This window comes from Eptesicus fuscus, chromosome 14 (genome assembly GCF_027574615.1).
Source record: "Eptesicus fuscus isolate TK198812 chromosome 14, DD_ASM_mEF_20220401, whole genome shotgun sequence".
Lineage (NCBI taxonomy): Eukaryota > Metazoa > Chordata > Mammalia > Chiroptera > Vespertilionidae > Eptesicus > Eptesicus fuscus.
Window position 1 is genome coordinate 11,476,044 of NC_072486.1, and position 12,352 is coordinate 11,488,395.

A 12,352-nucleotide genomic window follows, 5' to 3' on the forward strand; every position below is an offset into this window, starting at 1 on the left:
AGCCGGAGCCCAGACCCCGGGGGAGGGTGCTGGCCACAGCGGCACTTTACCGTTCGCGGGGTGGCGCCAGGTGGTCCCCGGAGGGGCGGGAGAGGGAAGGAGGGGCGAGGACGAGGACCCAGGTCTTCAGGGCGGGGACGTTTCGGCTTCGCTGGCCGCAGCGCTGGCGCCAAAACCGGACTCCGCCCACTTCCTCGCTCTGGGGGGTGGGTATCTCCCAATGCCGGGAGGTGGGTGGTGAAGAAAGCAAGGCCGGGGCGGGATCGGGAACTAGGAAGGGGGGTCCCCTTCGGCCCCCGAGACTGGACCCCGAAGATACTGACCAGGGTTCGGTTGGCGGAGCGCGCAGTGGAGTGTGTTGACTAGAAGTGGCTTTGGGGGGGGGGGACCCGGAAGGGGCCGAGTCAGCCCTCGGCTCCGGGGGAAGGGGTGGGGGAAGGAAGAGGGCTGTGGGGGAGGCTACACAGATTTTCCCCGGGGGGCGGAAGGCCAGATGGGAGCACTATCGGAGGCTTTGCGGAGGGAGTGGACCTTCTGGGCTGGGGATGAAGCTCCGCCCGACAGCTGTAGTTTCCAATGGCGCGACCGTTTCTCACCTGCCCTGCGCTCAGGCGGGGGCTGGGACCCAGTTCCACAGAGGGAACTGCGCCGACGCGAGCCTTCCGCAATTCACTGAGCCGGTTTACGCAAGTGACGTCCAGCGCTCCCCGGGGCGGTAGGGAGGGCGGAGGACCCATTCGGCGTAAGGCGGGCGTGGAGGGTTCCCGCCATTGGCGGCAGTTAGGGCGTTTACGCAACGCCCTGACGTAAAGACGCGTTGGTGGGAGGGAAGGTTCTAGAAAAGCGGCGGCCGCGGCTGGAGCGGCATTTAGCAGCGGCGCCGGCTACGCGTGCGGACGTGCCTCTAGCCTTGTTGTTTCTCCAGCGGCGGCAGTTCTTACTACAGCGCCAGGACGAGTCCGGTTCGCGTGCGACCGCGGAGATCTCTCTCATCTCGCTCGGCTGCGGGAAATCGGGCTGAAGCGACTGAGTCCGCGATGGAGGTAACGGGTTTGAAATCAATGAGTTCTTGGAAAGGGCATGGCGAGGCCGTTGGCGCCTTTGTGGAAGTCGGCCCCCCCCCCGTCTCGTGGGAGAGCGGCCGTGGAACTGGGCCACTTCAGAAGCGGTTGGCCTCTGGACACTGTCGCAGAGGGGTCGTCCTTCGCGGAGGCCTGTTTGTGCAGCGCTTTCCCCACCCTTCAGCCTCCCGGCGCCATTTCCCTTGGCTGGGGGTGGGGGATGGGGATCTCCCCACATGGCGGACGCGGCCCCGCTTTAGTGAAAGTGGGGCGTGGAGGCGGGAGTCGCTCCGGCCCTGTTACCACAGGCTCGCGTGTGGGCCCCGGCGTCCCCGCGAGCGAGCGCTTGGCCGGGCCTGGGGCCCTCCGGAGCGAGACTGCGGCGCCTCCCCTCCCCCTCTCCCGGGAACCGGATTTGGCGGCCGCCATTTTCATTCCTCTCCTTCGTCGCCGCGTTTTTCTTTTTAACCGTCTGAATGCTGCTACTTGGACTCCCTTACCCAAGAATAGAAGTGGGCAACCATTTTCCTTTTCCCCCGGGCTGGTTTCCTGCGGTTTGGAGGCGGATGCCGAGTGTTTTGGGAGCGTGGATCTGGTCAGGTCCTGCGCACCTCATCAGAGGCGCGCTCCCTTCCTCGATGAAATGGCGCCATTGCGTTCAGAGCCACAGCGGAGGGCGGGGGGGGGGGGGGGGGCGCCGGTCGCACCGCTGAGGAGCCTCGCGGTAAAGCGTTGAGCCCAGCTTTAAGGCGACCCAAAGTACAAAGAAAACATTTCGTTTTGCAGTGCTTATTTCTCTGGGTAACGGTTTTTTTTTTTTTTCTGGTTTGCGGGGACTAAAGCCAGTTTTGCATCCAACTTTACAATTAGAAATAAAACCAAAATTAGGACCCATCAGATTAGTACCCATTATGGGTAGGTGTGGGGAAGGTTATAGTTGGGGGCGTCTTCATTTTTGAAAACTTATTTTCCTGAAGGACTCCCTTTGAGTTGTATTTTTCGTAGTCTTAAAAATATTTTTATCTGTAAATTTATTCTTTACTGGTTAAGACCATGCATTCTTATAAGAGGAAGTGAAATAGAAACGCTTTTTTTAAAGCACGGCTCGGTCCTTCAATGCGTGTATTGCTGTAGATAGGTTTTTGGCTGGGCCGTTATGTATTTGAACTTTGTCACTTGCTTTTTTCATTTATGTTTGCAATCATGGTTGATCATTACATTGATAAGTATAAGGTCTAAAGTGAATGGGGGGGGTGGTGTCTACCTGGGCATTTTCTTTGACCTTATGCTCCCTTGTAAAATAAATTTGTAATCGATAGTGGACATCGGGTAAGTTTGGAGAAAACAGAGGTAAGTAACAAGCTTTTGCTTTTGTTAGTGATTTGAAAAAATTGTTGTATTTGCACTTTTTAATCAGTAATTTACTTGGGGTTTAAAAGACCTATTTTTCTGACAATACAGTGTTTTAGTAAGTAAAATTAGTTAAGAATTAATGTATCAATATTTGAAGTAATCGTTTTAATATATTGACATTTAAATGTATTAGAAGTTAGTTTGATAAATTGTTAATCTTTAAATTTTTTTTCAGATTCCTGAAAGCAGTTAACTGAGTAAAAAAATGTCTGGCTTGCTTTATCAGTGTATTTTTTGTTAATGGGAAGAATGTCGTGCGCGCAGGGAGAAGCCTGAATGTAACTGGGTTGAGAGTTGTAATGCTATTTGGGAATAACCTTTCCTGTTGTATCGAAAGTCACATTAATTTGATCTTTTAGTTTATATTGCACATTCATGGCAGTTGGTCATGGACAGCAGACCTATTCTAATTTTTTAAAAAAATTTACCTGAAAATCCAAATGATTTCCAATCCATACTTGTTGGCTCCAAATTCAGGACTGATAAAGCAGCGTTATTTGCTTGCTGGTGTGTGGGGATTAAGAGATTTCATCCTAGGCTTTTATCCTTTTTGCTTGTAAAATTTGAAAAGCGTATGTTGTATAGCTTGTCAGATGTCCAATAATTTCAATACGCTTGAGCTTTCTGTGTTTTTCCCCCCAGTGGTAGTAGTCACAGTGCTCATTTAAATATTTTTGTTGAAATTTTTGAAAAGTGAAATGATTACAGTGAATGTATTTTACTGACTTAATGGTTGTTAGCCCTGTATTCATTCAGCTTGTTTCTGAATTGTCAATTTAAGTACCAGAAATCGGAGTGCCCAGGAAATCATGGTTATTACTTTTTAAGATATAAACAATTTTAGTTGGTCATAAAAATCAGTCCGTGTTGGTCAGAGTGAATTTTAAGGATATTTTGCTGTATATATTGAACATATAAATTTTTAACCCAACCAAAAGTAGTTGGTAAGTGGAGAAAGGATTTTTTTCTTATTGCAATACATTAGAATCTCCACCAGAGGGAGCAAATGAAAGGAAACAAAGCAGACACTTAAAACTAAATCCTAAATGGTAACCTATGGGTTGTGTAAAGAACCAACTATTTTTATATTTAAAATATTTAAACTGAGTATTTAATGTTACATTTTGTTCTAGGATATAGAGTTGAATGCAAATTCTGATGAGGATTGTTTAACTCTTCAATGACCAGGGAATAAATTTGCTCCTTTCTCTTCAGAAAGTATTTTTTTAAGCTAAGTGATACTGAATTTATATGAATTAATGTCAAGTAAGTTTAAATGAAGCATATGACTTTGAAACGTGTAGTACAGCTGACGAAATTTTTTGGTGTAACACAACTAATATACAGTTTAACATATGGTTAAAATTTGATGTAAGTTTTTTTTTTCCCTCCAGAAAACTTTAGAAACTGTTCCTTTGGAGAGGAAAAAGGTACTCTGCCAGCAGGTCACCTTATATTTAAGAATTTAAATTCCTGCATACAAAGAGAAAATGTAAATAAAAATTGAAATGGTGTTTTCCTTTGCAGAGAGAAAAGGAACAGTTCCGTAAACTCTTTATTGGTGGCTTGAGCTTTGAAACCACAGAAGAAAGTTTGAGGAACTACTATGAGCAATGGGGGAAACTTACAGACTGTGTGGTACGTTAAATACATAAAAGTGCCTTTACATACTAGTCCTTCAACTGTTGGGCTGATTTGTTTAAAATACTGAGTGAATCCTGGAGAAAATAACAAATCTAGGTTCTTAATTTAAAAATGCTATTAATTGAACAGATAACTAGATCAAATGCTAGTTTCCCTTTGGTCTTAAAGGTAATGAGAGATCCTGCAAGCAAAAGATCAAGAGGATTTGGTTTTGTAACTTTTTCATCCATGGCTGAGGTTGATGCCGCCATGGCTGCAAGACCTCATTCAATTGATGGACGAGTGGTTGAGCCAAAACGTGCTGTTGCAAGAGAGGTGAGCATAGCATAACTTCGTGCAATAAATGTGAAGAAAATTTTGTCCTACTGAAGATAAAATGTAAATTTTGAAAGAACTTAGTTCTTTTTATTTAGCTCAATTTAAGCTATGGTGGTTTCCCGAAGATGAGTTTCTTATTCATAAGCTGTTGGGTTACCTGGTATTTTACCATAGGATAGAAACAATTTATCGTACCCGGAGATGTTTTCAATCATATTTGGTTTCTGTGGTCATGATTTGACTCACCCCCTCCTCCCCCTACCTACTACTACAGGAATCTGGAAAGCCAGGGGCTCATGTAACTGTGAAGAAGCTGTTTGTTGGTGGGATTAAAGAAGATACTGAGGAACATCATCTTAGAGATTACTTTGAAGAATATGGAAAAATTGATACCATTGAGATAATTACTGATAGGCAGTCTGGAAAGAAGAGAGGCTTTGGATTTGTTACTTTTGATGACCATGATCCTGTGGATAAGATTGTGTGTAAGTGTATAAGCACTAAATGTATGCCCCTTTCATAGATTAAATTTTGGGTATGTTAATACCTACATCTTTATTAAAAGGCAAACTTTAAAGTAATTTATAAGAAAATTTATAGAATGCTGATTTATTGAAGCCTGAATTTTCCCTTCCAGTGCAGAAATACCATACCATCAATGGTCATAATGCAGAAGTGAGAAAGGCTTTGTCTAGACAAGAAATGCAGGAAGTTCAAAGTTCTAGAAGTGGAAGAGGAGGTACCTTTTAATTCTATTTTTTTTCTTAAAGATTTCTTTGTGTAAATGCTTTTTACTAATTAGGGCACTTATTGTAGGAAACTTTGGTTTTGGAGACTCTCGAGGTGGTGGTGGAAATTTTGGGCCAGGACCAGGAAGTAACTTTAGAGGAGGATCTGGTAAGTTTTAAGTTTTAAATATGCTTGATTGGGAAACTTTGACTAGAATCATGAAGTCAGCTTAATTTTAAGATGGTATTCTTAACTTTTTATAAGTAGATGGGATATTCTGATTTGGCTAGGTAAGGTAAGAGGTAAATCTTAAAGCTAAAAAAGGACAATCAGCCCTAGCCGGTTTGCTCAGTGGATAGAGCATTGGCCTGAGGACTGAATGGTCCCAGGTTCCATTCTGGTCCAGGGCACTTGCCTATGTTGTGGTCTTGATCCCCAGTAGGAGGCCTGCAGGAGGCAGCCAATCAATTCTCATCATTGATGTTTCCATCTCCCTTCCTCTCTGAAATCAATTTAAAAAATTAAATTTTTTAAAAAGACAGTCAATTACAGAAATCCTTTTTGTGGTCTTTAAGAACATTTAAAATGGCTTTACAACCACCTTATAAAACTACCAAATAACCCTGAATAGTGAGTGAAAATACCATAGAAACGTCACCTATCTTGTTAAATTTTTTTTTTATTTAGACTTAAAGTAATTATCTGAATAAAATAATGTGGACCCCATTTAATGTCATTCCTGTGTAAATAAATGGAATCTCTTAAATCAAGGTTTGCCAAGTCCAAGCCCTCAAATTAGGCAGTTATCTTGACTGAGTGTTAATGGATTACACTTTGTTGTGTTTATTTTGAAGGATAAAGTACTAATACTAATGTTCAGCATAAAGGGAGATGGTTCCTAATCATCCGTAGGTAGTAATAGAGAATATGGAGGAAAGGAAGATAAGAAACTGAATAGGGTATATTTATCATAATTTATTTTTCCCCTAACAGATGGCTATGGAAGTGGTCGTGGATTTGGGGATGGCTATAATGGGTATGGAGGAGGACCTGGAGGTCAGTTTCTTTGATTTATGGGCCTTAAAATATTCAATCATGCTGTATGTTTGTCCAGTTTAATACATACATGAGCTTTTTCTGTGCCTTACATTTTACCTTTGAAGAGCTTTTAAGTGATAGTGGTTTTAGTCATTTGGCTTTTCCTTTAAAATCCACACCTTAGAAAAGAGTATACTTGTGGTATAGGATGCAAGATCATTTGGGTGAATTTTAAATGAGAATTTAAAGATGCCATACTGTTTCTCAAGCAAAAGAATTGGACATAGATGTGATAGTTTGTTTCCCTGAAAAAGTATAGGGCATTAGATAGGACCATTAGGTTGCTTTAATCCTTAATTATGATTAATCCCCCAGGATAACTTCCCAAATGTCACCAAAGGAACATTTCTAAAATACACAAGGGTGCTCTTAGGTTCAGCTAAGGTTATGAGCCACTGTTACATATCAAGTGATAATATTAGATGTTTTGTTGGAATACAGAAATGGTTGATACCTGCTGGCAAATTCCTAGTAAAGACATTTCAACATGAGCTAGCAAAAGACCGATTTTGCCACAAATTATACGTAACTAAATTACATCTCCATGTTTCCAACTTTGCTTTGAAATCCAAATTAATTGCCCATCAGTTTGCTAATTTCTGACACACCCCATTTCTACTCAGGTGAAGGGTGTAGTGAGCATATTATTAGGAAACAAATCTGAGTTGGGAACTTTGAATCTTTTGGACCACTTAAGGGGATGGGGTGGCTCTTGTTTTATTAGCTTACACCTCATCTACCCTCAGAAACATTAACACAAAATACAAGGTATCTTAAAGAGAACCATTAATACCTTTAATTTCAGGGAAGAGAGGAGACACTAATAGGTATTTGTCTCTAATGGTTTTATCTAGTTGGTTGTGGGTGTGTACTCCCCACCCCCAGATTTTAACAGGGATACTTTGTTCTGCCCTTGAGGCTATTCTAGAAGAGATTTCATAGAACAAATATATTACAAAAAATATGTTTTGGAAATCTGGAAATGGGTTTGATAAGACAGTTCAAATGGCATTGAAAATATTAAGTAATTACTTAAAGGCTTATTTTATAATAGGTGGCAATTTTGGAGGTAGCCCTGGTTATGGAGGAGGAAGAGGAGGATATGGTGGTGGAGGACCTGGATATGGCAACCAGGGTGGGGGCTACGGAGGTGGTTATGACAACTATGGAGGAGGTAATAAATTCACCTGCAACCTTTATGTGGGAATTTGGAGTGGAATTAATGACTTTTAATGACATTTTCAATTCAATGTTGTCAATAGTTGCCTTAAAATTGTAGAATTGTAGATAGGTGTTTTGCATTTATTCTGATTTGCTTTTTTGGGAGATTTGTTGTAAATACTTGGCATGTATCACTGTTTAATGTTTGATTGTTAAATTTGAGGGTCATTATGCAAAACTTGAATTTAAACTTTTTTTTACAGGAAATTACGGAAGTGGAAATTACAATGATTTTGGAAATTATAACCAGCAACCATCTAACTATGGTCCAATGAAGAGTGGAAATTTTGGTGGTAGCAGGAACATGGGGGGACCATATGGTGGAGGTAATTTATTACATTCTTTAAGTCATTTTGTGGGGTTAAAGGAAAAGATTAGTCTTTGACATGATTTGAATGGGAAAGATAACATGCTCATGGTTTATAGCAGGGTTGGGAAACCTTTTTTCTGCCAAGAGCCATTAGGATATTTATAATGTTTGAGGGCAATACAAGATTATCAACTTAAAAAAAGTAGCCCTCTATATTTGGTCAAACATTTAGTTTACTCCCCTAATGCCTTGCAGGGCCAGACCAAATGATTTTGAGGGTTGGAAGTTCCCCACTCCTGCTTTTACAAGGTCACTGAACTCCCCAGAAATAATTCAGTTGTAACTTTAGCTTGGATTTGGTGTGATGGATGGTTAGGATGTTAAGTGGCGTAAAATACAGGGAGGTTTACAATTCATAGGGGAAATAATACAATAATTGCTACAAGAATAAATACTGTTTAGTGTACTCACAACTGTAACCCTACTTGTACCCCACCCTGTATTTACAATTTGGGAAAGGAGGTTAGATATTTTGCGTGGGGGTTGTTTTTCCCCCTTTACTGATTATATGAGAGCCAAATAAAATTGCCAAGCACATAGCAAAGTGTTACACATTTGTATGAGTTGTCTCTTTAAATATTAATCACAAATCTTTATTCATTTTTATGTAGTAGGACCAAATAGATTTCTTATGCCTCTCAGTATTTTTTTAAATATACCTTCCTTACTGGCTCCAAATGATAACTCTCTAAGAGAGTAGGTTCAGTAATATCTGGGTAATTTATCTCCAAATAATTAAGATAATTAGAAACAATGGGTCATGATCTGTTTTAAAGCCCATATATAGATAAAAGGTAGGATTAATAATTATGCTGATTTTGGGAAATGAAGTAAGTTTGCTTTGTCCTATTCTAGGAAACTATGGTCCTGGAGGAAGTGGAGGAAGTGGGGGCTATGGAGGGAGAAGCCGATATTGAGCTTCTTCCTATTTGCCATGGGTAAGTAGCTTTTGAGTTTTACATTATTACTGTCTTGGGGAGACCTAGCTGTCAGGAGTAAAAGCTTTTTAGGATCATGTTATCTTTCCTTAAAACCTGGTTAGATGGATAATTTCATAACCTATTTTTTTTTTACTCTTTACTTCTGTTGAAACAGGCTTCACTGTATAAATAGGAGAGGATGAGAGCCCAGAGGTAACAGAACAGCTTCAGGTTATCGAATAACAATGTTAAGGAAACTCTTATCTCAGTCATGCATAAGTATGCAGTGATATGGCAGAAGACACCAGAGCAGATGCAGAGAGCCATTTTGTGAATGGATTGGATTATTTAATAACATTACCTTACTGTGGAGGAAGGATTGTAAAAAAATGCCTTTGAGACAGTTTCTTAGCTTTTTAATTGTTGTTTATTTCTAGTGGTCTTTGTAAGAGTGTAGAAGCATTCCTTCTTTGATAATGTTAAATTTGTAAGTTTCAGGTGACATGTGAAACCTTTTTTAAGATTTTTCTCAAAGTTTTGAAAAGCTATTAGCCAGGATCATGGTGTAATAAGACATAACGTTTTTCCTTTAAAAAAATTTAAGTGCGTGTGTAGAGTTAAGAAGCTGTTGTACATTTATGATTTAATAAAATAATTCTAAAGGAAATTGTGTAATTATAGACTTTTTATTTTAAATAAGTTAAGGAGTGGGTAGTATAACTAAGGTCCATTGCAAAGCTGTTGTTATATTTGTGTAAGATAAATGCTGGTCAGATATAAGTGTGTTGTCTGCAATTCATCAGGATTAAATTATCTAGATAACTTAAGGGATATCTCTGCAAGGAGAAACACCTTTTTAGATCTTTTAGATGCTGCTTCTTCAATGCAAGGAAAGGAAATAACCCCAGCGAGGTACTCTTCAGGGATACAGGTCTAGTACAAGAAAACTCTTGGCGGCTACTAAGTTCAGCCAGTCTTAAAAAATTGTGCTGTTTCTACAAAGCTTTTAACTACAGTAGTTTATAAGGATGCCAACGAAAGCTGAGGGTGTAGAGCAAATAGTTCTAAGCTTCAGTTAAACTTCTTTAGGTAAGATCTTATTTACTTTTCCTTTCTTAATTTTCCTCCCCAAAAGATAAACTAATACTCTTCAATGGTCTTTCAGTATAGTGGTTCTTAGTAGTTTAACATAGCTATAAATTGAGTTTAACAATTTATAAACTCAAGAGAATAATTTCATAAACCCTGTCTTCCAGTCTGTCAGTTACTTAAATTATTTTGGTTGTGTTCCCCCCCCCCCCCCCCTTTCTTTCTTTCCCATCCCCCTCTCCCTCTATGAAGATTCAGGTGCTTAACATATCATTTTTTTCCCTGCTGGAATTTTAGCATTGATATGAACCATGGACAAGTATATTCTGCTGCCACAAAGACTGTAAAGTGCTTCATTTCAACAGCTGAGGCAAGCCAAGTGATTAATAAAGCTTTTCTTGGTTCCTTCAGTGGTGTTGGTAGTAAAATGGTAGGTAAAAGTTAGGCTGCAAGCTCAATAAACCATGAAATTTCCCATCATTAACACCCATGTGTATTCACATTTCTTGGATCAAGCATTTTGAGAACTGGGGTTTTTATTAAAAATACATTTTATTTTACTTCATATGGTTCTAGTTTTACATGCTTTCAGGATTAGGCTAAGGAGATAGGTAGGGCTAAATGGCTGAATCATATTTCAGATAATAGTTTATATTTACAGTGTCTGACTACATTATAAATCCTGTATGTATTTAGTACTAAATACTGGGGTATGAATGTGGTAATTCTTTCCCAATTCCCTTATCTTATAGGAGAGAGATATGTTCGCTGCTGAAATTCATTTCTTAAATGTCATCAGAGTTTGATTGCCTGGCTTTATTGCCTTTTCAGGAAAGTGATAATCAGGGCATATTCTGCTGTATGCACCAGTGAGTCGTCTTTGATCCTAAGACCACCACAGAAGTTATTTAGGTTCTTTGGACAAACGTGATAAACTTCTTCAGATACTTTTTTTTTCCTTTGGCAGGAAGGTGTCTTGCTGCAGGTAACTAATGAAGAAGTGGTCAACCACAGAGTCTTCAAGAAATAAGAAATTCTGTACCATCTGAAAGTAGTTGTTGGTGCCTTCATTTTAAAAAGCACTCTTAAGACTAAAGGGAAATGTTTTCTGATAAAATACAAACTTCATTTAGTATAGGTTCTTAATATAAAACCATTACAAGTTGAGCATTGTTTGTAAAAATAACATCAAATCAGCCAGAGATTAAATGTATCATGTTTTAAATTAGGTTTTGTGAGTAGACAGATTAAAGTTCTATTTTAAATATAAAGTTTATAAAATAAATACTTTTGTATCCAAATTCTTGGTGTAATGTTTACACATAAAATGTGTGAATCTTGTTCTATAAACATTCAGTTGTCTAAAGAATTGCCATCCCTTAGATTTTTAAAGCAGTTTCACAAAACTGTACATATTGCCCTTTTTTTCAATTTTAATAGATATGAGAAAACCATTGACATTATTGGCTGTCCCTAATAAAATGCCATTCTTTTATACACTATATTCAGCGTTGGAATGCTGCTATAGTTTTCTGGCTTTACCATGTGCGGTCAACATCCCTGGTGGTGTTTTAAAAATGTATTACAGGCTTTTAAACAGTGGTACAAATTAAGTGGTTATGCAAAGCACCAAGACATGAAATTTGTCATTCTAGTTTCTTAAAGTGGTTGCATTTTACACCGAGTATTGGGTAGCTGTCTTTAAAAGGTTTAATAAGTATGGTGGATAAAATTTAGTGACAGTGACTTTCTTTGATATTTACCTAAAATAACAAAAAGCATAAAAACATGAAAGAAATACCAAGGCTGTATCATTTTCTTTGGTTTTGATAATATGAAGTATCAGGTAAGTCAAACTAATGATGGCTAACAAGAAAAGCTGTTTTTGTTTCAAGTAAACCGTCTTAATACTCGGCTTCAAATAAGAAAATAACGGGAGGTTTCTGAATTGTCTAGCTTGACAACTAAGATGGACCTTGAGGTAAATGAAGTCAGAAACCTTAAAACACCCAATCCTTAACCAACAAGTATGCACCTTGTTTGGCTCAGTGAGTAGAGCATCAGCCCATAGACTAAAGGGTCACAGGTTCAATTCCGGTCAAGGGCATGTACCTGGGTTGCAGGCCTGATCCCGGCCCCAACCAGGGGCACACTATAGGAGGCAATGAGTCACTATTTCTTTCCTCACACTAAAAATCAAATGGAAAAAATAACCTCTAGTGAGGATTTAAAGTGTTAGTTAATAAACTAAATGAAGTGGCTATTGAAACAATTTCCCTCTAGAACTTAAGGTAGTTTTTCTATCAAGATCTCTAAAAGAAGGTAAACGGGGCAGTACTTTCAACCTTATTTGTTGCGGCATACCAAAAGTATTGCTAATAGGACAAAAATAGGTATATAAAAAACAATACTGCGTAAGACCAATAAACTTGTGACCTCAGTATTTACATGTTAACAATTTGGAAGCAATTTACCTGATCCTGGTTGAA

General features: G+C 39.4%; 1 protein-coding gene across 3 annotated transcripts; it reads left to right on the forward strand.

Annotated features, from left to right (window-relative positions):
- The first annotated feature begins 125 nt into the window (after positions 1–125).
- On the forward strand, positions 126–11,365 carry HNRNPA2B1 (heterogeneous nuclear ribonucleoprotein A2/B1). 3 transcript variants are annotated; one of them, XR_008558157.1, is made up of 15 exons: positions 126–206; positions 926–1,043; positions 3,869–3,904; positions 4,002–4,112; positions 4,287–4,433; positions 4,711–4,921; positions 5,074–5,175; positions 5,253–5,333; positions 6,159–6,221; positions 7,318–7,437; positions 7,688–7,810; positions 8,710–8,792; positions 8,950–9,863; positions 10,161–10,293; positions 10,831–11,365. XR_008558157.1 is itself a non-coding variant. In XM_054726531.1 (13 exons), the coding sequence occupies exons 1-12, from the start codon at positions 546–548 to the stop codon at positions 8,769–8,771; spliced, it is 1,344 nt and encodes a 447-aa protein (XP_054582506.1). In that variant the 5' UTR covers positions 531–545; the 3' UTR covers positions 8,772–8,792; positions 10,831–11,365. The 3 variants fall into 3 exon arrangements, 1 of the variants encoding a protein (XP_054582506.1); XR_008558156.1 differs by lacking the exons at positions 126–206; positions 8,950–9,863 and adding an exon at positions 531–715; XM_054726531.1 differs by lacking the exons at positions 126–206; positions 8,950–9,863; positions 10,161–10,293 and adding an exon at positions 531–715.
- Positions 11,366–12,352: the final 987 nt, after the last annotated feature.